At 34.2% G+C, this 27,025-nt stretch overlaps 1 protein-coding gene across 1 annotated transcript; it reads right to left on the reverse strand.

Annotated features, from left to right (window-relative positions):
* Positions 1-1,423: 1,423 nt before the first annotated feature.
* Positions 1,424-5,341, reverse strand: LOC120072944 (2-oxoglutarate (2OG) and Fe(II)-dependent oxygenase superfamily protein). Its single transcript, XM_039025479.2, has 3 exons — positions 4,693-5,341; positions 3,040-3,394; positions 1,424-1,955 (listed from the first exon to the last, which is right to left on the reverse strand). Exons 1-3 carry the CDS (start codon positions 5,211-5,213, stop codon positions 1,719-1,721), a joined length of 1,113 nt encoding a protein of 370 aa, XP_038881407.2. The 5' UTR covers positions 5,214-5,341; the 3' UTR covers positions 1,424-1,718.
* Positions 5,342-27,025: the final 21,684 nt, after the last annotated feature.

Here is a 27,025-nt window from a genome sequence, read left to right on the forward strand (position 1 = left end):
TCTGCCCGAGAAGACTGGGATCTCCACGTGATGGTGTCCATTGGTTTTGAACCCTTGTTGCATGTTTTTGGAGAGGAAATCGTGAAAAGACTAGTGTTCAAGGATACATTTTATGAATCTTTTCTTCTTCTTAACTTCTAAATATATATATGTATGCTTAATTGATCATGTGTATTTTATTTCCGTCACACATATTCTTTGCACGTTATGTAAAATTAAAATTAGGATGCAATCTTTTTCTCAATAGGTACTTGCATATTTCATAAACATGTATTTGAAAAGTATTTCATATTAATTTGTTGGTACACTATTTGTCAACTTATCATACGTGGACAGAAATGTTTTTTGTCCACGAATCTTTTTTATATGGACAAATCCTCATTTCTGTTGACAGGTCATGTGTGGACAAAAAATGAGTTTTGTCCTCGCAAGTCGTTGGATTGGCAGAAAAAGTTTCTGCTGATGCATAATGCGTGAGCAGAAAGTCTTCTCTACCGATGTTAGTTACATGGGTAACATTTACTTGCATGAACATTTCTACCTATGCAACGTCAAAATGTATGAGCAGAAGCTCTACTGACGGACTTCTACACATGTTGTCTGCCCATGCAAAAAAACGTCGACAGATGTTTTGCCAATACTTTTCTGAAGATCCGCCTAAGTTTTTTTGCATCAGCAGATACAAAAATTCTTGTTGTGTGGAGAAAAACTCTCTCTCTCTATTCTATCATCGCCTAGACTACCACCTTCTGGCTTTCAAAATGTTAAAACTAATTTTTTTTTTCTTAAGAACACTTTTCTAAACATTTAGATTTTTTTTTCTTTTTTTTCTTTTTTTTTTTAACAAAATGGAGTGGGAAGAATCAATTGAGCCATGCTCATTTTGGATTCTTGCTTCCTTGATTAACTAACAAATTTATTCCCTTTCTAATTACAAAATTACTGGGAATTTCTAATACATTAATGGTAAAATTTTAAAAGATTAAGAACTATATTAAGAAATACCTAAGAGATTTTAGGATATTTGAGTATATCTAGTCCTTTGGCTTTTCTATTGTTCCATTTTTTCTTTACTTTACTAAAATCATTATTTTCTAGACTCAAAATATTATTTAAATAGATTTAATTTGATGAGAATTTTAATTTTCAACAAATTCATCCATAATTTTTTACCCTATAATTATAGTGCTATTTGATCAAAACATGAAATATTATTTTAAAACAATAAATTTATTGTCTTAAAAAACACGGGTAGAAACCTAATGTTCGTTGAATCACTAATATAATTGCCCTAACAAAAATTTCAATACACAAATTCAAGTTCACTTTTTTTTTTTTTCATGAACTAAGTTTCTTCGAAAATCTTTGAAATATACACCATTGTTTTATGTATATATATAATATTAAAAAAAAAGTCAAATAATTTACAAAGAAACTTCGACATTAATACACTCGAAACTTTCTTCTCTTTCTCACTCTAGATACAAATTTTCATTCCCAAATATATTCCACACTTGTATTATAATGTATGATTTAATAAACACAAATAATGTGTAGAAATATTTTCAAATACAAACCCTTGAACCTCTTTCAAACCCAAATGCCACACCACAATCTCTATACAAAACCAATAAAACCTTTGCATAGAAATATATATATCAATCACAAAGAGAGGGAAGGGGAGAAAAAAAGAGGATTTTTGTGTGTTTTTAAATTGGTTATTTGCCTTTAAAGAATGAAGAAATGTGAGTGTAAAGAAAGTAAAGGGAAAGAAAAAGAAAGGCAATGAAGATTTGATCAGAAATGGAGATGATTTTAGAATGGGAATTATGATTTTTCAATAAATTTGGGTTTGAAATTTTGAGCTCAATGGAGAAAGAGGCTTTGCTTCCAAGCAAATCTGTCAAAAATATCATCTCACTTCTTGCACTCTTCAATTTTCCCAAGCTCAATTCCTATCAAAATCATATCACAATATATTTATTATCAATAATGATATCGCTTTCCCATTTTCTTCTATAATGTATGTGAAATTCAAATTGAGTTATCAACTTATTGGAATCGCTAGAAATGATTTTCGAAAGGTAATTTTGAAATGGTTTAAATTACTTTTTCATTTTTTGAAAAGTCATCTAGAAATAGAAACATATTTTAATGTCTCCAAATTATTTTAACCATTTCAAAATAATTCTTAGATATTTTTTAAATATTACCAAGTATTTATAAAAGTCACCCCGTTTCCAAATATATTTTAAATGTCTGAGGATAAAATGGAAAATGAAAATTGTATAATCTAGATATATGAAAGAATTAGGGAAGGGAATTCCAAAAGAAAATGTTTTTAAAAAGAATTTGAAAGTTGCATTAAGATGGATGAAGACCATGGTAAGTGCAATATTAAAAAGAAAAAAAAAAAAAAGGAAAAAAACTAAGGCTCGATTTAACAATCATGTAGGCCTGTTTTACAATTATTTTTTTTTTATTTTTGTTTTTGAAAATTAAGTTTATAAATACTACTTCCACTTCCAAATTTCTTCATTTATTATCTTTTTCTTACCAATGGTTTAAAAAATTAAACCAAATTTTGAAAACTAAAAAAAATAACTTTTAAAAACTTGTTTTTATTTTTGAAATTTGACGAAGAATTCTACCATTATACTTAAAAAAGATGCAAGACGTTGTAAAATATGTGAAAAAAGTAAACTTGATTTTAAAAAAACTACAAACAAAAAAACGAAATGATTACTAAACGGGTCTTAATTTTTACATTTTTGTTAATTTATAATTATGTTTGATTCCTTTACTTTTTTTCAAACTATTATAATGATCGTCTTTTTTTTTTCTAAGAAAACTTTGAATTTTCAGTCCAATTCTAAAAGACGAGTTTCTAAAAACTAATTTTAAAAATTTTAAAAAAAAATTGAAAACAAAAAAGTAAATAGCTATGCAACAGAGCACATATGATTTCAACGGAAGATCTACTAAAGTCAATGTTAAAAACAATATGATTACATAAGGGAGGAATATGGATAAAGTTACCTGGAGTTGTTTACCAATGGTAACAACAATGGTATCAGCAGCAGCATCAAAGCAAAAAGAGGGTTGTTCTTGTTGATGGGAATTTACATAGAATTGGCAATGTTCTCCTGGAATGTGAAGCCTCATCATCTCATTCCCATCATTTTCTCTCTCTTCTTTATCATTCTTTGCAATATTATTATTATTATTATTTTCCCTCTCCAATATGTTTTGATTATTATTGTATCTGTAAATACTAAAAATGGCCTCTTTTTTATCTCTTTTCTTCACATTCTCTCCCATGCATTTCCATAAAATTTCACTTAATTTCTCAGCAATGCCTTCTAGCTTGCTTCTTATTCTCTCCATCTTTCCACTGCAAATCGAACCAAACCCGATTAAAATATAGTGAAATAGTCATTAGGAACGGTTGTAAATATAACATTCAGATGATATATAATATAATATTAGTAGAATTTAGATTCAACTTTTTAAGTCTATCCGTGATAGACTATATTTGCAATTACAATTATTTTAAAATGTTATGTTATGCATTTAATTATTAACTCCAAACGTATGTCCCATTCTAATTACTCTTTTTATTATATATTGGATTAGTAGGAATATAGTTTCAATTGAGTTTGAAATTACATATTTTGTTACTTTAGAATAGAAATTATGGGAATTTGAGTCAATAAAATCCAATCTTTTTATTCTAATTAAAAATTTACAAAAGACAAAAAAAAATGTAATGAGTGAGAAGTAAATGATATGGAAACATGAAAAAAAAAAAAAAAAAAAAAGTAAAGACTAGATTACCTAAAATTGCTTGAGGTTTTTCAAAATTTGTTGCCTAAATTTAGATTAAGAAAAATCATTTACGCTAAAGTAATTATAAGTATGAAACTTATTCTAATAAAAAGATTATAAGTATTACACTTGTATACTACGTACAATGTACTAATTACTAAATATATATTTTAGTTTGTTTAGTCAAATTAATATCAAGGAATAAGTTCTTCTAAAAAAAAAAATGGAAAAGAAAATGGAAAACAGTTAAGGCATGATTTTTAATTTTTGTTTTTTAAAATTAAGTAGCTATTAAAAACTTGTTTTTGGAATTTGGAATTTGACTAAAAATTTAACAATTATACTTGATATAAATTATGATAGGAAATGTGGAGAAAATAGACTTAATTTTAAAAAACAAGAAATGAAAAATGAAATAGTTACCAAACAATAACTAAAATTTTGAGTTTTCTTCTTTTCTTTCCCGTATCTAATTATTTATACCAATTTTTTTTCAGATAGTGTAGGACTAAATCAAAAAGGGGGAAAAATACTCAAATAATATTAATAAATTTTAAAAGAAAAACCCTCAACCAAAACTATTAAAATATATATTCTAGCCAATAAAGTACATTTTGTGACATAAACAATAAACATATCTGTTATTTTGGACATGAAACGATTAAAGAAAAAATTATTCTCAAAAAATAAAAAATCAAATTATCACTTTTTTAAAATTATATATACAGCTTGTTAATAAAGAAATTCTCTTTAAAAACATTTCCGTAAAAAGTGGGCCTTACTCGGGCCACTTACAGCTAAGCCCAGCCCATTTTCAAACATATCGGAAACAATCAAAGTCATCGGGTGGTATCGGATTTTTACCTGATTTGCCGGTTCGTTTCGGCCGGTACAATTGTATTTTCCGACGCCTTGCTGTCATTCCGGCGCCGTAACTGCAAAATCGCCTCCCGATTTCCGTCGTTTTCAAACCAGCCCCGATCATCAACTCCCTTATTACAATCTTCCAATACGGATTTAGCTTCATTCACCACCGACAAAATCTCCTCGCCGGATATCCCGTGGTTAACGATCCGAAACGCCCCGAATTCATTTACCGACCGAAGCATCCGCGCCGCCGCCTCGCCGCCGCCAGGAGAAACGAGCGATCGGAAATCGACAACGGCGGGTGTTGGATTGACGCCGGAAAGGAAGCGAGATTCCGGCAAAGAGAGCTGCGGCAGATGAATCGACTTCTCTAGGAAAGTTTTGAAGGTTTCGTTGGCCGCCGAACGCGATCCGGTGCCGGTTGGGATTGGGGAAGGCGGTGGAGCTGGGATTATCAAGCGGGATTTTGTGCGTAAGAGAGCCATTTTTCTAATGACGACGGTGGACGGCGGCGGCATTTTTGAGTTAATTGGTTTGATTATTTATATATATTTTTATATTATTAAAAAAATAGAAAATTGGTTTTGAAAGGCCCAATTGGGGCATTTATGGCGTAGTACGCACGTTCTGTGTTTGTTCATTCATGCTTATCATTTTATTCATTATTTTTCTTTATTTAATAATGGAAATATTATATTATTAGTTTTCAGAGTTTTGGAGAATAGTTACATTTGATACTTAAATTTCTTTTAAATGTATATTTTTAGTTTTTGAATTTTTTAAAAAATATATTTTTTTATACCTGTTTTTTAAAAGTATATTTTTAATCTCGAACTTGTAGGAATAAATTTAAAGGTATAATAAGTAATATCTTTATTATTTTAAATAATTATATGACATGTTAAATTAGAAAATTGATGTCAAAAAATTATCCTAATTACATTGCCTCTCCTAAATATATGATATAAACTTTTAAAATTTTTTCATTTTACTCCTTATTCACAATTTTTATTAAGATATGTCAATCAATTCATCACCAACCTTGAGTATAATTCAAGTAGTTAAGGTATTACTTACTTGATCAAAATGTTTGATTTAATTTTTCAAATATTTAAATTTAAAAATAATTCATTTTGAAAAAAAAAATTGAAGTGTTTGATAAGAATTCAAAATAGTTTTTTTGAAACTCCACATTCAAAGTGTATTTACATAGATTTTTTTTAATCAAAAGAGTTTAAATAAAAATAAATTTTTTGAAAAATATTTTTTTCTCTAGAAAATCCAATTAGGCACTGAATTCAAAAGAAAACCAAAAACATCAATACACAAAATATGAACAATCAATCAGTAAAATTCAATATTATTTCTTCCAAATGATGTGTATGGGTACAAAAAGATATATTAATTTATTATCAAAAAGAATTTATTTTAAGTGGTATAATGTAAGTTCTATCAATTTTAAAGTTCAAATATTCGAGTCTCCTATTCATATTGAACATTCCAAATATATACATATATATCTATACCTTGACACAGATGAAAAGTTCAAAATTGTTATTAAATTCAACTCTCTAAAATTCCAAAGACTACGAATCTATTTGGATTGAAGAATTTTAAATTTTCACTATACTTTAAGAATCAAGCTTCTAAAGGTCATTTGGATTGTTTAATGGGTGATTTTGTTAATTAATATTGGTTTTTAAAGTACATAAGAAAATTTGAGGCCAAGATTGACTTATGATGAGCTGTTTCTGGATGGCAATCCAATTCAGATTCAGCAAAAGTAGAGTTGGATTTGGATTTAAAATCTTCTGATTTTGGAACCTCACGTTTCTATTACTTTTTTTTTCCCTTCACAAATTCAATTCAAACTTGTTGTTAATGTGTCCCTTTTACAAGATTACAATGTTTTATTTTAGTTTTGCTTCTTCAAAAAGTTGCAAAATTGGAGTTTTACTTGAGAAAATGCATTACAAAAGTGGTTTAAGATATGAGTTTTAAGCTCTCATAAGTCATAAATGACATTTATACTCAACGGAATATATTATCGATCAAATGATCAAATATTTGAACCCTCACTATTACATGTTGTACTTTCAACTTTTTTTTTTTTTTTCATTATGCATAAGTACTTGTAGATTTTTTCTACATAATAATGCATAAGTACTTTATCTTCACACTTGAAAAGATAAGCTGAGGGCAATGATCAAGGATCATGTCGGGAGGAGAACACGTGACGGTTGAAAAAATGAGAAGATGACTCGTCACTCGAAATACGGATGTTAAACGGAAAGCACTATCAAGCAATGTAACAACAAAAAATACCAACAACAAGAAAACAAGTAAAGACACAAATTGGTAACCCTATGGCAGTGTGCCTAGGAAAGATAATTCACTAATATTAAAGAGTCAAGTAATTACAACATAGTACTTATCTGTGATTCGACAACTACAATAGTGACTCACGTAGGTCCCAACTCATTAATCACCTATGCTCCCTCTAGATGTGAGACTCTCTCTCAATTGTACTTAAGCTCCCCTAAGTGGGATAATATTAGTGTTGAACGCTTCGGTTTTTTATAATGTGTGAGAATCACCTCCACTTGATTATCTTCCCTGTAACTCTGAGAACTCTCTTCACATGAGAACATAGGTCTCCTTAAGTCATGAGAACTCCCTTCTCAATAAGTAACACCTTAGACTCTCCCTCATGCTTGAGAAAGCCTTTTTGATTAATGAAGTCTTAGGCTCCCCCTAAGACCTAGAATTCCTTCTGTTCAACTGCGCCTTAGGCTTCCCTAAGACAAAATAATCTTCACATTCTTGAACGATTCAAACAATGACGTTGCACAACAGAAAATAGTGAGCAAAGACCAAAGACACTTTGTTGAACAAAACGGCCATCAAGAACAAATACACACCTCACAATAAAAAAAAATGCAGTCACCCTAAATGAGTAGGTCTCCTAAACGGTCTATAGTAGATAGATAAGGCTACATACCTTATCCTAGTGACACTACGAATATGAATCACTTTGTAGTTGTTACAATTATTGTAATGCTATAAATGATCTGATCTTGATCATTCATGTGGAGACATGTGAGTGGAGGTATCTATACAAAGTGTTTGTATAAGACCGGACCACGAAATGAATAGTCTTTCTTTATAACGTCGTTACTAGAATAGAAGTACATTTCACAAAGATGACCATAGGTGACTTGACCTTAATCCTGAGTGAGTTGTGAGCTCCTGCTTATGAGGGTGGTCCTTTGATTTGTATGGGTAAGAATGGCTAGATTCGCCAACTCAATAAGCCTACCATTTTTTGTATTCGTCTAATTAGGTAGCTGGGAACATAGCTACACAAGAAGGAATTCTCTCATTCCCTATTGTTAGGGTAAGTAGATAATTCTCCCTTAAGGGCTAATTTCGGAGCTTGAACAATATGATGCCACACCCTCTCCTGGCTCAAGAGGGGTTCGGTTATAGTTGGACTATAACTAATTATTTATGAGAGGGATTAGTGGTACTTAAGGAGTTAGATTAACTACAGGGGCAAAATAATAATTTTGACCTAGTTGTAGTTACAAGCAATTTGTGAGGGGTCAATGCGCTGTTGATTGGTTATATCCAATAGACACAAAAATATATCTATAGTGTAAAAGTACAGTTGTCGGTCTTTAGTAGAGTGGCCGACATTAATAAAGATTGATTAATTTAATTAAAGAGTTTAATTAATTAATCAAGTATCATTGGAGGTTCAATTTATAGGTTGATAAGAACTCATTGTTAGTTAATAAGGATTTATGAGAATTGAATTGATTTTGGTTTAATTTGAATTGTTCAAATTAATTAAGGAAATTAATTGTATAAGATATAAGTAATATAAGTAATATAAGTAATATAATACATTATAATATAAAGTTTTAATGAGAGAAATAAATATTTGAATATGATTCAAATATTAATTATATGAATGTGATGTATATAAAAACTATAGCTTAAAATTAATATGAATATGATTCATATTAATACTATAGGTTATATGAAAGAGTAATAAACTATATGTTATATGTTATATGTGATATAACATATAGTTGAATATTTATATATATTTATATATTAAGTTAGTTATTTTATATATATATTACTAAAATTCAAAATTGTTAATTTTTAATTTTTTAAATTAAACTAAAAAGGGGAAGGAGTTATTTTTAATAACTCTCTAAACCCACCCCTCTCATATAACAATGTACTGCATAGATTGTGGATAGAAGAATTGCTCCTACTTCATCTGCTTCCTCCTTCCTCTCTGTGAGATCTGTGAAAATTCTCTCAGAATACTCTTCCTCCCTTCCACACCAAAATTAAGATATAGAAGCCCACACACTCTCTATTGATTCTCATCCTTAAGAATAACAACGAATATTTGTGGTGGTGTTCTTTTTGGGCAACTATTGTTGTTCGTGCTTTGGAGTTTCATTCGAGTTCGGGAGATCGAAAGAACTAGTGCGTTGTTCATGTTGTTGTAGAGGAAATGTGAAGTTTTGATTCTTCAAAAGTTAGTCCCCCAATCTCTTTCTCCTCTATGTAAATCTCATTAGAAATGCATGCTTGATTAGTTTTATTTATCAAAGTTTCTGTCCCTCTGTATTTCATGTTATGTAAAACAAAATCGAGACACAACAACAGCCAATTGCTTCCACTTTGGGGTATTTCAAACCCTTCAGTTGGTATCAAAGGCAAGTCATGTCTTTGATTTTCGTTTTCGAACATTAATTTAGAGTTGTTGGTGGGTGTATAATCTGCATTTTGAATGTTGATGTTTTGCTCATTGAATGTTTTGAAATTAGCATAGTTTTTACTACTTTATTCAGTCGGTTTGTAAGGTTCCAGTGTATTATTTGGCATTTAGTTCTTACAATCGAGTCTGTATTTAGTCCATGTCATTCATGGAGAGTTTTTGACTTCAATTTGGAGAAATTTGGAACAATAATGGAGCAAAACGAATGAACAAACGAAGCACATGAAGATTTCTACCTTAGAGCGTAAGGCTCCAGCATCACAATGCTCACCCTACACTGTAAGGCAGAAAGCCAACATCACTACGCTCCAACCGCAACTTTGCAATGCTGCAGAATGTCCCGACACTACGAGTAATGTAGGGATACACTACGACAACATAAAAGCCAGTGTCGCAGTGCTCGACTAGAGCGTTGTGATGCTCCGAACATGGCAGCGTGCGTCAGGTTGCAGTTCCATATCGTGGCTTCGAGAGCAGTTTTTTTATGTATTTATTATCTATTAATTTGTAGTAATTAATTCTTTTATTTGTTTTTCATTAATTAAATTAATATAAGTGTTATATTAATTTAATTAATGTTTAGGATGCTAATTTTGGTCCAATGTTACTTTTATAATGTTTATTATACATGTGATATATGGCTTATTTATTATATTGCATAGTGTATGTCATATAGTATAAAAATCCTACCACAGGATAAACATTATTTCATGTATCATTTTAATATATATGTTATACTATATAGTTGCATTATTTAATTAAGTATACTCATGCATCATACTTAATATAATTGTTATATTATATGATAACATGTATTTATAACATGTCCATGCATCATTTTATATATAATAGTTATAACATATAGTATGGTTGAATGGATGGATGTTTTTCTTTTCATTACATTATTATATAATTGTTATGTCTGTTGTAATGAAAATGGAGATGCATGAAGCATGATGCCACTTTAGACAAATACTTTTAAAGTATGTCATTGGATGCATATATAGATTTTAATTATTTCATTAAACTTTATAAGTGTTATAAGTTAATGAAATTATAATTAAAATCTACAGTCAAGAGTTGCATGCAAAAATAGGTTAAATTAATTATAAATGGTTTAACATTGATTTCACATAGATCTATGTTAATAATATTTATAATGACATTGAAAATAGGTTTAATTTTTTAATTTTCTTTTAATAGGATTAAATTGGATCAAATAAAAGATTAAATTTATAACATAGTTATCTATAAGGGACCTTTGTCTAATGAATGTTCTATCTAGGCTGGGATATTTAAGCTGATAGAAATGGAATATGTTATATGCATGCAATGAATGATTAAGGTTTAATAAAGTGTTTAATAAACAAGACTAATTATTGTTAAATTATTCAATATAAGAGTTATATTGGGCAAATTTAACAATCACTTAGTAAAATTAATTAGCCGGATTTTTCTAAGTAAATGAACCTTAGGTTTAAAACACTCAATGGGAGAAAAATTATATATATGATACTTCAATTTCTTTTCACATTTCTCCCTAAATAGTTCACACCATGAGATTTATGTTTCGCCTCGAGGTACCTTTGCTTGTGTCCCCTTAAGAATGGTGTTTGCATAGGTCAATAACAAGGTGAATGGAGAGTGTGTTTATAGTAAGTAGGAGAGGAACATGTGTCAACACATCCCATGATCTCATTCATTGGTTTGGTGAAAAGTTTCATGCTCGGCTTTGAGACACCTTTTCTTATGTCCCCCTACGATGAATGAAGAGTGTGTTTATAATAAGTAGTCTCTCATTATAACATCGTTACTAGAAAAGACTTACATTTCACTAGGATGACCATAGGTGACTTGACCGGAATTCTAAGTGAGTTGTGAACTCCTGCCTATGAGGGCGGTCCTTTGATTTGTATGGATGAGAGTAGCCAGATTCACCGATTTAATAAGCCTACTATTTTAGGCATATGTTTGATTGGGGAGCTGGAAAAACGCTACACAAGAAGGAATTCACTTCTTCCTTAATGAAATAGATTCAGCAAGGAAATCCCCAAACTCTCTATCAGGATCAACATGTTCATCTTCAACTGAGGGTTGTAAAGCAACTCTCTTTATTTTCTTCTTGATTTTTCCATCTAGAGTCATCTCAAAAGTGAGCAAGGAGCCAAATAATTTATTTATCTACAACTTTGTTATGCCTAAGCACCTTCCGAACAAGTCTTTCTTTTGAAATTTTCTCACCTAAAGCAAACGGCTCATTTGCAATGTTCATTAATTGAACATTGAATTTAGCCATTGATTCTTCATCGTGCATTTTAAGATTCTCAAACTTTGAAGTTAACAAATGTAGTATTGAAATTTTAACATTGGAAGTTCCTTCATGGGCACCAAACAAAATAACTCATGCCTCCTTTGCAGGGACGCAAGTATTAATTAGCCTGAATGTGTACAATGGTAGGGTTGAAAGCCCTAATGCAGCAGAAGAATTAAGGACCAATATTGGTTATCAATTTAGGTATTTTGAAATACCAGTTCACTAGGAAATTCAAAAAACATTACAAAGACAAAAAAATAAATAGCTTACTATATATTAAACTAGGTTAAGTATGCATAAAAATAATTCTATAGAGAAAAGGGAATTGTTACTTACTTTTGTAGAAGTGAATTAAAAACACCAATTCTCCAATTGGGGTTGAGAACAACACCACCAAAATGGGCTTCCTCCCTATTCTCCGAGAATTGAGGATTATAGGTTTGTCGGAACTAAATAATAATTAGGAAGAAAGAAGGAGAAATATTTTGGAGAGAAAGTATGTTCACAGAACCATTCTGTGTGTGTCAAAATCAATCACCTGCATTCTTCAAAAAATTGCAGGATTCTAATCAAATGAGGAGAAAGAGTGAAACGTGGGAATCATTCCACGTTTCTGTTAACTCCCTATGTGGGAGTTAATTTTTAATTTAATATTAAATCAATTAATTTAATTAATTAATTAAATCTTATTTAATTAATGATTGTAGACCCTTTAGGTTGTATCTTGAATATGGATCCTTGTATGTCTCCACATACAGTTCAAAACTCATAAGACAACCTAGGATGTTAGTTTATTGGATTTAGGGTTATTAAGACAAAACGAATATAACAAAATTGATAATATTTATTGAAATAACATCGATGACTCTTTATTGATGACGGTCAATTATTTACATTTACTATCTACAAGTTTTAGGATAGAGAACCCAACAAAATTCTATTTGAACTAAAACTCTAGCCAGTGGGATGTACATAATATCAAAGCCTAAAACAACAGGAATGGTAAATAAATAAAAAACAGTAGGAACACTTTAGCTGAAAGAGCCTTCGTAAATGGATCAACAATGTTGTGCTCCAAAACGATCTTTGTGATGATCAAGTCTCCTCGTTGCACTTTATATTATAATGTACCATTATACATTATATTATACATTTAATTAAAAAAAAAAGAAATGTTATATTATAATGTACCACTATACATTATATTCAGCTGATACGGGAGATATATAATTTTGTTTTATTAACCTTAAAATCCAATAAACTAACATCCTAGGTTGTCTTATGACTTTTGAACTATATGTAGAGACATATAGTGATTAATGTTCAAGATACAGCCTAAAGGGCCTATAGTATAGGGATAAGGTTGAGTATTTTATTTTGGTAATACTATGGATATGATCTACTTTGTCTTTGATACAAACGCAGTGATCCAACACGTTCGTGTAGAAGACACGTGAATGGAGGTATCCTGTGTAATGAGTTTGCATAAGACCGGACAGCAAAATAGTAACCACTAGATATAACTCTATTGACTAGTTAGGTTTCTATTTCAATAGGATGACCTAGGCAATTTAGTCTTACTCCTGAGTATATTATGAACTCCTGTTCACGAGGATTGTCCTTTGATTTTCATAGGTGAGAGTAGCCAGTTCGTTGACTCAATATGCCTATTGTTTTGGGGGATGAGATCGAGTAGGTAGCTGGGAACATAATCATCTAAGATGGATTTCACTTCTTCCCGACTTCAGGGTAAGTAGATAAGTGTTCCCTAAGTGATGTCTCCAGGACTTGAACAAAGGACCCTACTCACTCACTAGCCCGAGAAGGGTTTTTGTTCAATGGTTGGACCGTAAACAGGTTGTTCATTAGAGGAGCACTAGTACTTAAGGATGTAAAATAGTAATTTGACTCAGCTGGTGTTATGAACACTCATGAAAGGCTAACTTGCTGTTATTGGTCTATATCCGTGGACACAAAAACACATATGTAATGAGAAGAGTGTAGCTGTAGGTCTTTAGTGGAGTATACCCACAGTTAACGAATATTGATTAATTTGGTTAATGAGTTTAGTCAATTAATCTCACATCGTTGGAGCTTTTGATCTGCAGGTCCATTAGGTCCCCTTCCTAGCTTGTAAAGGGTATTGAAGTAATTTGCCATTAAATTGAATTTGAAATGTTCAATTTCAGGATAATTTTTTAATGTATGTTGATACATTTTAATATATAGTTTAATTTTAGATTTTATTATTAATTTTGGATATGATTCAAAATTAATAAATCAGATAACAAAATATTTGAACAGAGTTTAAATATTAATTTAATATGAATAAGATTGGTTGTTCATATTGAAAACTATAGGTTAAAAATAATATGCATTGGATGCGCATTAAAACTATAGGTTAAATGAGAGAAATGTTTTTTAATATGATTCAAATGAAAAGTTAAATTAAATATGTGATATTTAATTGGATGATTAATTAATTGAAAAATTAATTAATAATTTTATTTTAAATTAAATTAAATTGATTAATCAAAACTATAGGTTAAAATTAATGTACATTAGATACACATTAAAACTATAGGTTATGTGAGAGGAAATCATTTGAATATGATTTAAATGATCATTTAATTAATATATTTTATTTTATTTAAATTAAACAAATTAACCGCCTAGGGAAGTTACGAGAATATGTGGGATCAATCCCACGTTTTTCTTTTCCTCTCTCACCATCCCTGTCTATCTAACAAAATGATTATTAGTTGGAGAGCATTTTTGGAATTTTGGACTTCAAGTGCGGGAATTTAATTGTTGGCGTGAAATTATTCCATTTGAAAATTAATTGCAGAAATTAATTTTCTTTTGAAAATGAAAGAAATTTTATAGTATAAAGTGGAATAAAGAAAGGAATAAAATATAATTACACTTATTTCCTTTTTTGTTTTTGTTATTCTTATTATTATTTTTTTTTTTAAAACCCACATTCCCTTTCTTCCTCACACATTCGCGTAACCCTCCCCTTCCCTTGAAATTTTCTTCCTTTCCCTAGCCAACAGCCACCCCAAATCCCCTCTGTCGAATCGCCTTCCCATTCGCTGCTGCGGGTGTTAGGCCGACCAGATCTCGTCGCTAGCCTAGCCAACAGCTCGTCGTCCACGTCGAAAGCCGCCACCACTGTTCCACCATTTCACTGACATTAAAAGTCGCCGTTGTAGCCTAGTCAGCCGCTCACTCGCCCAGCAATCCTTCTGCCGCCACCGTTCGCCGCTGACCATCGAGTCGTTGTCCCATCATCCAGCCCGATCCATCCAGCCTAGGTTCGCTTCACCTCACCGTCAGATCTGCGTTGTCACACTGGATCCAATGCTTAGTCATCGGATTTCTTCTGTTGCCACCACCGTTGCTTGTGCCAGAATATCGGAGTCCTTGGGTAAGATAAAAGTTTTTAGAATTTTCTTTGGGGATTTTAGAATACTCGGTTGATTTTGGCTAAAATTGTGAATGACCATCATGTTTGAGCCATAGATTTGAGTGTTGGAAGAGTTTCAAGATCGAAAGCGGATCGTGCGGCGTTGCAAAAGTTGTTTCGGGTTGGTCAATAATAATTTTGGTTGTGGATTTGATCTTAGACCAAGCCATAACTTTGGTAAGTTAAATTGGGGTTCGTTGGATTAAATGTGGTATGTTTTGGTTTTGGCTTCAAAGATTCAATTCTAGTGTTTGTGTTTTGTGCTAGGGGAATTAATTCGAGAGTTACTTTATTGGAGATTAATTACTTGGGTTAATTTTGGATTTAACTTTGAGGTAAGTAATCTTACTACTGGAACTGCCCACAGGCCAGGCATTAGATGTATGCTAGCATGATAAATGTATGTCATGGCAGAATGTTAGCATGATAGACTGATAGTATAATATGATCAAAGTATGTTCTGGTACGAGATTTGAATTGTTTATTTATGCACATAGACACTTGAATGTTAGTATAAGATGGTATGTGCTTCCATATGGTTGTATTTGATCTGATGATGTTGAGGTATACATGTATGTTATAGAACCATGATGTTGAGGTATATGTGTATGTTATAGAGCCATGATGTTAAGGTTTATATGTATGTCATAGATTCGTACAGTGATGATTATGATGTTGAGACTGTGCAAATGTTCTTACTGATTAGTTAGATGCCCATTAGATTTTGTGTTTCCTTTGAGATTCACCAGTTTGTGTTTCCTTCGAGATTCACAAGTTTTGTGTTTCCTTCGGGATTCACCATTTGTGTGTCCTTCGGGATTCACCAGAGGTAGTGGGCATATTTAACTACAATAGAATAGGACTCAGTCTTCTTCTTGTTTCATGTGTATATATGTCCCGTGAGGACTAGAGCAGTGTATATGTTTCACCAGAGGTGGGTATCAGATGATATAGATGCTCATCCTGACCCAAATAGTGGGGTTACTTACTGAGTATTTTATACTCATTCTTTCTCATGTTGTTGTTTCAGGTAAGAGTAGAGATACACGGGCAATGGACAAGCAGAATTCGTGATCGAGCCACTGGGACTAGTTTTTACGCTTCCGCATGAAATTTAGAGTTCTTTTCATGTTTCTCTTAACTTTTAGTTTTGATGTTTAAAACTTACTTTTAAGAATCGTTTTTCCAGACTTATTTACTAACCTTTATGATTTATGGGTACCCTATTATTGTTTTAATATTTGAATTTAATGAAAGTCTTTTGAACTTGCCTTATTTAATTAGCATTTTATTTCGCTATAACCGAAGGTAGTTTTGAGTTCCATGCATGCATGTATTTAGTAATGGCCTAACTTAAGTCCTAGGGAGTCGGGTTGTTACAGTTGGTATCAGAACCCATGTTTTGGGTTTTATAGACTGAGTTACTACGTCAGTCTAGATAGTCCCTGTGGCCCAATAACAGATCCCTCGTCATCGTCAAGTACGTTCTACTAATGAAAGTTTTAATGCATATATAAGAATAGTGATGTATTGTTTTAAATGTATGATATGTGAGAAAGACCCAGAAATAACTAGTTAACGTATGAATTTATGACAGGATATGGCACCTAAACCTAGAACAAGAAAGACAGTTAGAGAAGAAATGCAAGTAGAGAGAACTGAGTGTAGCCAGAATGTTCTGGCAGCTCCAAATCTGCCTGTGACCCAAATTGATGAAAAGGCGGTGGAAACTAGAATTAGTGAAGTCGTTGCATCCTCTCTAATGGGAAAGTTGTAGGAACTAATTCGTAGCACGATGGCAAGAAAGACTGTCCAGACCTAGGCTCAGGAGGAATCGATGCCACCCGAGCAATTACAACAGACCCGACCGTAGGATAGAGACATGCAAGGCCTGTCTCTTGAGGCTAAACATCTGAGGGATTTCCGTAAGTATGACCCTCGCCTCTTTGATGCATCGTTGGGGGAACCTCACCAAAGCAGATATGATTGTCATCTATTGAGACAACATTCTGTTTTATGAGGTGCCCGGAGGAGCAATAGCTTCAATGCGCAATCTTCATGTTGACTGGTAACACGAAAATCTGGTGGCGTTCAGCAAAAAAGATGATTGATACTGGTGGTGAACTTGCAACCTGGGAGCAGTTCAAGGAGCGCTTTTATGAGAAGTACTTTTCAGCCAACACTCGATACAACAAACAGGTAGAATTCTTGAACTTGAGGTAGGGAGTTATGTCAATGGAGGAGTATGAGCATGAGTTTGATAAGCTGCCTCGCTTTGCTCCTAAACTAGTAGCCACTGAGGCAGCGAGGACAAAGAGATTCATCGAGGGCCTGAGGAGCAGACTGCGAGGGATGGTACATGCCTTGGATCTCAAGACGTATGCTGTGGCACTGTGGGTCGCTGTGAGGATTGATGCTGACTTCCAGGTGGGAGAGGAATACAAAAGATCGCTCGGGATTGGGACCTCCACAGGTCAGAAAAGGAAGGCTGAACACAAGGCTCCTGAGCATCAACAGAGGAGCCAGAACACAGTGAATGCTCTACGTCACTGGGGACAGCAGGGTTCCAAGTTGTGACTGGCAGGGAGGATAGGCCGATATGTACCACTTGTGGTAAGCGACACTAGGGACGTTGTCTAGCCGACTCTGGGATCTGTTTTCAATGTGGCCAGAAGGGGATATGTCAGATAGATGCCCGAGGAGGAACGCGCCTGAACACATGGGCCAGCCCGTAAGTTCATTTCAGGGAGGCCCGAGTCATTAGCAATAGCAGGGTAGGGTGTCTTCTACCACTCGACGTGAGGCCGAGAAGTATTGCAAATTGGTGACAGATACACTTCCCATTTTAAGGCACCATGCTTTAGTTTTATTTGACTCTGGCTCTTCGCATTCGTTTATATCTGTTGTATTTGTGAGGCATGCCATGTTAGACTCAGAACCTTTGCCATTTGCATTGTCCATTTCAACTCCATCAGGAGAGATCATGTTAGCTAAAGAAAAGATAAAAGCATGTCAGGTAGAGGTAGCCAATCGCGCATTAGATGTAACCTTGATATTTTAGATATGCGCGATTTTGATGTGATATTGGGCATGGATTGGTTAGTTGCTAATCATGCCAGCATAGATTGCTCCCGTAAGAAGGTCATCTTTAACCCTCCTACAAGAGCCAATTTTAAGTTTAAAGGGGTTGGGACCGCAGTCCTACCCAAAGTGATTTTCGTATTGAAGGCCAGTAGACTATTTGACCAAGGAGCGTAGGGCTTTATGGCAAGTGTGGTGGACATTAGAGAGACTGAAGTCACCTTGACTTCAGAGCCAGTAGTGAGGGATTTTCCAGAGGATCTTCTCGAACTACCCCCGCAGCAGGAGATAGATTTTGCTATTAAGTTGAAGCCAGGCACAACCCCTATTTCGAAGGCTCCATACATAATGGCCCCGACAGAGTTGAAGAAACTGAACGTCTAATTGCAGGAGATTTTGGACAAGGGTTTCATATGCCCTAGCGTGTCACCATGGGGTGCACCTGTTTTGTTTGTGAAAAAGAATGAAGGATCATTACGACTGTGCATTGATTACAGAGAGCTGAACAAGGTGACCGTCAAGAACAAGTATCCCCTTCCCAGGATTGATGATTTGTTTGACCAGTTGCAGAGAGCTACGGTATTCTCTAAGATTGATCTATGGTCAGGATACCACCAGCTGAGAATAAAGGACAGTGACATACTCAAGAGAACTTTTCGTTCAAAGTATGGACATTATGAGTTCATAGTGATATTGTTCGATCTAACGAATGCATAGCAGTGTTCATGGATTTGATGAAAAGGGTGTTCAAGGAATTCCTCGATACCTTTGTGATTGTTTTTATTGATGACATCTTGGTTTATTCCAAGAAAGAGGCCAAGCATGAGAAGCATTTGCGAAAATTTTTAGAGACGTTGAGGGCCAATAAGCTGTATGCTAAGTTTTCTAAATGTGGATTTTGGTTGAGTCAGGTGTCCTTCTTAGGGCATGTAGTATCAAAGGAAGGTGTTTCTGTGGATCCTGCAAAGGTTGAGGCAGTTACGAGTTGGGCTCGTCCAACTACAGTCAGTGAGGTGCGCAGTTTCTTGGGGTTAGTAGGCTACTGTAGACGATTTGTAAAGGACTTCTCTCGCATAGCGGCCCCATTGAATCAATTAACCTAGAAGGGAGCAACATTTTTTTGGAATGAGGCTTGTGAAAACAGTTTCTAGGACCTCAAGCAGATGTTGGTTTCAGTCACAATTCTTACAGTACCAGTTGGATCAAGTGGTTTTGTCATTTACAGTGATGCGTCCAATAAGGGGTTGGGATGCGTATTGATGCAACAGGACAGAGTAGTTGCTTACGCTTCACGTTAGCTAAAGAAGCATGAACAGAATTATCCCATGCACGACTTAGAGTTAGCAGTAGTGGTTTTTCTTTCAAGATCTGGAGGCATTACTTATATGAAGAGAAGATACAGATCTTCACCGATCTTGTAGGATTCCCGAGAAATTCTTCGATTTCTTCCGGAAGCGGATGATCGGCTCCTACGCTTAACCTCGGGATTTGAAATCACTGCTTATATACCTGGTATTGGCCATAATTTATAAGAACATCTTGTAGTCTTAGTAAGAGGGGGAAGGGTTAAGGATTTACTTGGTGTGAGATATCACATTGTTCGAGGAACCCTAGATGTTGAGAGTTTGAATACTTTTTCACTCAGAAAGAGTTAAACATGAAGAAGAAAGTGGTTGAGCTGGTGAAGGATTATGACACTGAAATTTTGTACCACCCGGGAAAAGCAAATGTAGCGACAGATGCTCTAAGCAGAAAAATGGCTTATTCAGCAGCCCTCATTACGAGACAGACTCACTTGTGCAGGACTAGAGAGGGCAGAGATTGTAGTGGCTGTGGGAAAGGTCACGACACAGTTAACACAATTGTCGGTGCGATCGAGTCTAAGGCAGAAGATTATTGATGTGCAGCGAGATGACCCTTATCTAAAAGAGAGAGTTCGTAGGGTGGAGTCAAGCCAAGATGGTGAATTCTCAGTTTCAGTGGAAGGTGGCCTCCTTTATTAAGGGCATTTGTGCGTGCCAGCAGTCAATGATATTAAAGATGAGTTGTTGTCAGAGGCTCATAGTTCCTTAATTTCGATTCACCCCGGCAACACCAAGATGTATCGGGACCTGAAACGTCATTACTGGTGGAATGATATGAAAAGAGAGGTTGCAGAGTTTTTCAGTAAGTGCTTGGTATGTCAGCAAGTGAAAGCCTCGAGGCAAAAACCAGCAGGCTTGTTACAGCCATTGAGTGTACCAGGATGAAAGTGGGAGCATGTGTTTATGGACTTCATCGTGGGGTTGCCTCAGACAATCAAAGGTTTCACTATGATATGGGTTGTGGTAAACAGACTTACAAAGTTAGCATATTTTATACCTGGGAAGTCCACCTTTTCAGTAAATAAGTGGGCACAGATATACATGAAAGAGGTGGTGAGATTGCACGGGGTGCCTGTTTCCATCATATTGGACAGAGACCCTCGTTTCACGTCTAATTTCTGGAAAAGTCTTCAGGTAGCTTTGGGGACCCGGTTAGACTTCAATACAGCTTTCCACCATCAGACTGATGGGCAGACAGAGAGATTGAATTAGATATTGGAAGACATGTTGCGTGTCTGTGCCATAGAGTTTTCAGGAAGCTGGGATACTCACTTGCACTTAATGGAGTTTGCATATAATAACAGTTACCAGCCCACTATTGGGATGTCACTCTTTGAGGCCCTATATAGGAAGAGTTGCAGGTCCCCTGTGTGTTGGGATGAGGTAGGAGAGAGGAAATTATTAGAACCTGAATTGGTGCAGACCACGAATTAGGCAATACAGAAGATCAGGACTCGTATGCAAATAGCTCAGAGCAGACAGAAGAACTATGCCGATATAAGACGTAAGGACCTGAAATTTGAGACTGGTGTGAAAGTGTTCTTAAAAGTGGTACCCATGAAAGGTATTCCGAGGTTTGGCAGGAAGGGGAAGTTGAGTCCGAGATTCATTGGACCTTTCAAGGTCTTGGAGTGAGTTGGCCCCGTAGCTTACCGTTTGGCATTGCCCCCAGCACTGTCTTCAGTTCATAATGTCTTTCATGTTTCAATGCTAAGGAAGTATGTAACAAACCCGTCCCATGTAGTTGACTACGAGCCCTTACAGTTGAATGACAACTTGAGCTACGAGGAGAAGCCTATTAAGATTATCGCCATAGAGGTAAATACATTGCGCCGCTGGGAAATTACTTTTGTTAAAGTCCTGTGGCAAAATCACCAGTTCAAGGAGGCTACCTGGGAGTGAGAGGATGAAATGAAGGCCTAGTACCCGGAGCTTTTATAAGAATGAACTTTCGATGATGAAAGTTCTTTGAGGAGGGAAGAATGTAACACCCCACACATTTTTTTAGTAATAATGTAATTTCAGTAACTTTATTATTTGGAATTTCAGAAATTGTTATTAGTTGGAGGCATTTTTGGAATTTTGGACTTCAACTATAAGTGCGGGAATTTAATTGTTGGCGTAAAATTATTCAATTTGTAAATTAATGGCAGGAATTAATTTTCTTTTGAAAAGGAACGAAATTTAGTTGTATAAAATGGAATAAGAAAAGAAATAAAATATAATTATACTTATTTCCTTTTTTGTTATTGTTATTATTATTATTATTATTATTATTATTATTATTAAAACCCGCATTCCCTTTCTTCCTCATGCATCCGCGCAACCCTCCCCTTCCCTCGAAATTTTCTTCCTTTCCCAGTCGACAGCCGCCCCAAATCCCCTCTGTCGAATCGCCTTCCCGCTCGCCGCTGTGCGTGTTAGGCCGACCAGATCTCGCCGCCAGCCTAGCCAGCAGCTCGCCATCCACGTCGGAAGCCGCCACTACCGTTTCGCCCTTTCACTGACGCTGAAAGTCGCCGTTGTAGCCTGGCCAGTCGCTCACTCGCCCAGCTAACCTTCTGCCGCTCGCTGTTCGCCACTGACTACCGAGCCATCGTCCCGTCATCCAGCCTGATCCATCCAACCTAGGTTCGCTTCTCTTCACTGTCAGATCAGCATCGTCACGCTGGATCCGCTGCCTAACCGTCGGATTTCTTCTGTCGTCGCCACCATTGCTTGTGCCAGAATATCGGAGTCCTTGGGTAAGATAAAAAATTTTAGAATTTTCTTTGGGGCTTTTAGAATACTCGGTTGATTTTGGCTAAAATTGTGAATGACCATCATGTTTGGGCCATATATTTGAGTGTTGGAAGAGTTTCAAGGTCGAAAGCGGATCGTACGGCATTGCAAAAGTTGTTTCAAGTTGGTCAATCAAACTTTTGGTTGTGGATTTGATCTTGGACCAAGACACAACTTTGGTAAGTTATCGTTGGATTAAATGTGGTATGTTTTGGTTTTGGCTCCAAAGATTGAATTCTAGTGTTCATATTTTGTGTTAGGAGAATTAATTCGAGAGTTACTTTGTTGGAGATTAATTGCTTGGGTTAATTTTGAATTTAACTTTGAGGTAAGTAATCTTACTACTGGAACTGCCCACGGGCCAGGCATTAGATATATGCTAGTATGATAAATGTATGTCATGGCAGAATGTTAGCATGATAGACTGATAGTATAATATGATCAAAGTATGTTCTGGTACGATATCTGAATTATTTATTTATGCACATAGATACTTGAATGCTAGTATGAGATGGTATGTGCTTCCATATGGTTGTATTTGATCTGATGATGTTGAGGTATACATGTATGTTGTAGAACCATGATGTTGAGGTATATGTGTATGTTGTAGAGCCATGATGTTGAAGTTTATATGTATGTTATAGATTCGTACAGTGACGATTATGATGTTGAGACTGTGCAAATGTCCTTACTGATTAGTTAGATGCCCATTAGATTTTGTGTTTCCTTCAGGATTCCCCAGTTTGTGTTTCCTTCGGGATTCACCAGTTTGTATTTCCTTCGGGATTCACAAGTTTTTGTTTCCTTCGGGATTCACCAGTTTGTGTGTCCTTCGGGATTCACCAAAGGTAGTGGGCATTTTTAACTATAATAGGATAGGACTCAGTCTTCTTCTTGTTTCATGTGTATATGTATCCCATGAGGACTAGAGCAGTGTATATGTTGCACCAGAGATGGGTATCTAGAGAACATAGATGGCCAGCCTGACCCCAGTAGTGGGATTACTTACTGAGTATTTTATACTCATTCTTTCTCATGTTGTTGTTTCAGGTAAGGGTAGAGATGCACCGGCGAAGGACAAGCGGAATTCGTGATCGAGCTACTAGGACTAGTTTTTATGCTTCCGCATCATGAAATTTAGAGTTCTTTTCATGTTTCTCTTAACTTTTAGTTTTGATGTTTAAAACTTACTCTTAAGAATCGTTTTTCAGAATTATTTACTATCCTTTATAATTTCTAGGTACCCTACTATTGTTTTAATATTTGAATTTAATGAAAGTCTTTTGAACATACCTTATTTAATTAGCATTTATTTCGCCATAACCGAGTGTCGTTTTGAGTTCCATGCATGCATGTATTTAGTAACGGCCTAACTTAAGTCCTAGGGGGTCGGGTCATTACACTCAAGGTCTCTATGTGTGTTTTCTTCTTCCTGAGAAAAGAAATAAAAATCATTCTGTGATATTCCTAAATCCCAAAAGAGAGAATCAGACAATTCTCCATAGCTTCAATTCCCTGTAAGAATAGGGAGGTTTCCAAGTGGTGTTGCCCAATCCCAATTCAACAAAGAAATTCTATAGAATTGTCAAAGGTTTGCAAGGTATGGTTTCTTCTCCCGTATAATTAGTCTTTTTGGGAACTGCATGCTTAATCGATATTATCTTTTATTCCAATGTAAAACTGTTTTGATTTTAAATGCCAATTTGAAAAAACGAAATGGTTATGTGTTTTGACTTCCGCTGTGCCTTAGGGTTTTCATCCCTTCACATGCATCATACTAGATTATAATTTTTATAATGTATGAAGACATGATAGATATATGTGTTTAATAATTGTTGGATATAAGTGTTATATTTTTCAACTAAAATAAGTTTTGCATTGAGCATGTCATTACTTAGATAAATATAAATGTTATATTTAATCAATGTCTTTGAATGCAATTATAGATTTTATTTTCCATTATTTTATAATGGTTATAAGTATAATGAAATTAGAATTAAAAAAAACAGAAATAGGGTAAAACATGCAAGTTTAAGAAGAAGAAAAAACAGAAATAGGGTTTCAAGTATACGACCTTTGTAGAATCCTCTTGATTGCTTCACAATCCACGACTTTCTTCTTCAATCTTTGAAGTAGACCACTATTAGAGTCTTCTCTATTTTTCTCAGGCCTTAGATTGGATTGTGGGATCTAAATTGAGAGAGATTTGGGTGGAATTTGAGAGTTGGAGTAAAGGAAATTTTTTCAGAATTTTCACCTTTTGAAATTCAGATTGCATGAATGAAATTCATTCAAGTTAATTTGTATTTAAGTAACTACTTGAGCATGCAAAATGACTTAATTGTGGTATTGACACTTAAAATTCCACTCAATTAGTGGATTAGGTGTTTGAGTTAGTGGGAAAATCCAAATTTTCCCACTAATCTCATTTTATTCTAATTTTAAATTAAATTTCATATTATTTTCACAAAATGAAATTCAATTTTATTTTTTTTATTTATAATTAAGTTAATTTTAATCAAATTAATTACTATATTTTGAATTTCATATTAAAAAAATTTAAATAAATAAATTATTAATTAAATAAATTATTAAAACACCTATTTCAAACATAAATCCCAATTCATATTATTAATATGTAAATCTAATTTAAATATTTTCAAATCTCCAAAATCCATTTAATTTGTTGGTTCAATGTTTATTACATTGAACATAATAATCCAAACCCAAAATCAAATTTGAACATTTCAAATCCTTTCAACATGCTATTCTAAGGTTATAATCCTTTTACAAACTAGTAGAGTGACCTAATGGACCTACAGATCATGAGCTCCAACAATTTGAGATTAATTGGCTAAACTCTTTAGACTGAATTAATCAATATTCGTTAACTATCGAGACACTCCACTATAGCTCAATAGTTGAACTCTTCTCACTGTAGATATATTTCTGTCCACTTGATTTAACCATAATCAGTAAGTCGATCCTTCATCAATCGTTCGTATTTGCAGCTAGGTTAAAATTACTGTTTTACCCCTACAATATATCTTGCTTCTTAAGTTTCCATTAATCCTCTAATGAACAATTGGTTTATGGTCCTATCAATAAACCAAGTCCCTTTTATCCATAGGGAGGGTGAGGCCTCTTTTATCAGAACCAGGAGTCGGTACTTATGAGAACAATCTATCTACTAACCCTAAGATGGGCATGAGTAAATTTCGTCTTGCAGAACTATGTCCCCAGTTCTCTATCTGATCTTACCCCTAAAATAAGAGGCTTATTGAGCGGCGATGTTAAGTCACTCTCACCCGTGTAGATTAAAAGATAATCTCGAATAAACAAGGTTTATATTTAGCTTAGGATTGAGATCGAGTTGCCTTAGGCCATCGAATTGAAATAGTCAGTTTTAACAGTAAACAATCGTTATAAAGAAAAGTGATTATTTCATGGTCCGGTCTAAGGAGCCCATGACTTTGGCTTATGATAGTCGTTATAAATGGGCTCGTTAGTTTATTGGATTTAGGAATCTATAAATGTAATTTATATATTCAATAACAACTTTATTAAAATAATCTCAATAACATCTTTATTGGAAATAATATGTTTAAAGTTTATAAACTGTGAGTTTCAGGACATATAACCAAATAGCAATCAATGCAAAAATTATTTGATGGAGTGTCCTCACATTTCAAACAGGATGGGGTTGATATAGATGAAACCAGTAATGTCAGCTCCTTATTTGAACTCCAGTCTGTATTGAATGTCAAGGGACAAATAGAAGACGCAAAAGTTATTAACTCTAGTAAAGTTTATTAAAGAGGTTTGACCTTGGAGGAAAAACTTTGAGTTCATAATAAGGGTGTTGAAGTTGACCCCACTGCTATCTAAAATAAGAAGAGATCCAATAGATTTACTTGTCTGAAGCCGTGCTTAGTATAGAATAATGATTCTAACTGGATAGTTGATTCAGGGGCTACTAATCACGTATGTTCTTCCTATCAAGAATTTAATTCCTAAAGAGAATTGGAAGTTGGGGAGATGACTTTTCGAGTTGGTATTGATGAGGTCGTTTCAACTATTGTCGTAGGCAGGCTTAAGTTACTTTTGGACAAGAAACAATATATGTCATTAGATGATGTATATGTAGTTCCTAATATGAAAAGAGTTTTAATCTCTATTTCTTGTTTGATTGAGCAAAATTATTCTCTCTCCTTCTCTGGAAGTAAAGTGTTTATTTTCAAAAACTGAATGGAGAAAGGATTCAAAAGAAAGTAACTTATATGTACTAAGGCCATTAGTTACAAAGGTTGTCTTAAATACTGAAATGTTCAGAACGGCAACAACTACTAAGAGATCAAGTATTTCTTCTAAAGAAAATGCCCACCTTTGGCATCTAAGGTTAAGTCATATTAATCTCAATAGGATTGAGAGATTAGTCTTCTAAATAGTTTAGAAGAAAATTCCTTACCTATATGTGAGTCATGCCTTGAAGGCAAGATAACAAAACAACTTTTTAC

Source organism: Benincasa hispida, chromosome 3 (assembly GCF_027475165.1).
Source record: "Benincasa hispida cultivar pf3 chromosome 3, pf3_genome.v1.1, whole genome shotgun sequence".
Taxonomy (NCBI): domain Eukaryota; kingdom Viridiplantae; phylum Streptophyta; class Magnoliopsida; order Cucurbitales; family Cucurbitaceae; genus Benincasa; species Benincasa hispida.

Bases quoted from the DNA above. Each gene is read 5' to 3' on its own strand.
- LOC120072944 (XM_039025479.2), bottom strand. From the start codon at position 5,213: ATGCCGCCGCCGTCCACCGTCGTCATTAGAAAAATGGCTCTCTTACGC. The intron at 3,395-4,692 runs GTAAAAATCCGA...TTCGATTTGCAG, and splicing joins GAAACGAACCGGCAAATCAG to TGGAAAGATGGAGAGAATAA. The intron at 1,956-3,039 runs GTAACTTTATCC...TGATTTTGATAG, and splicing joins CCATTGGTAAACAACTCCAG to GAATTGAGCTTGGGAAAATT.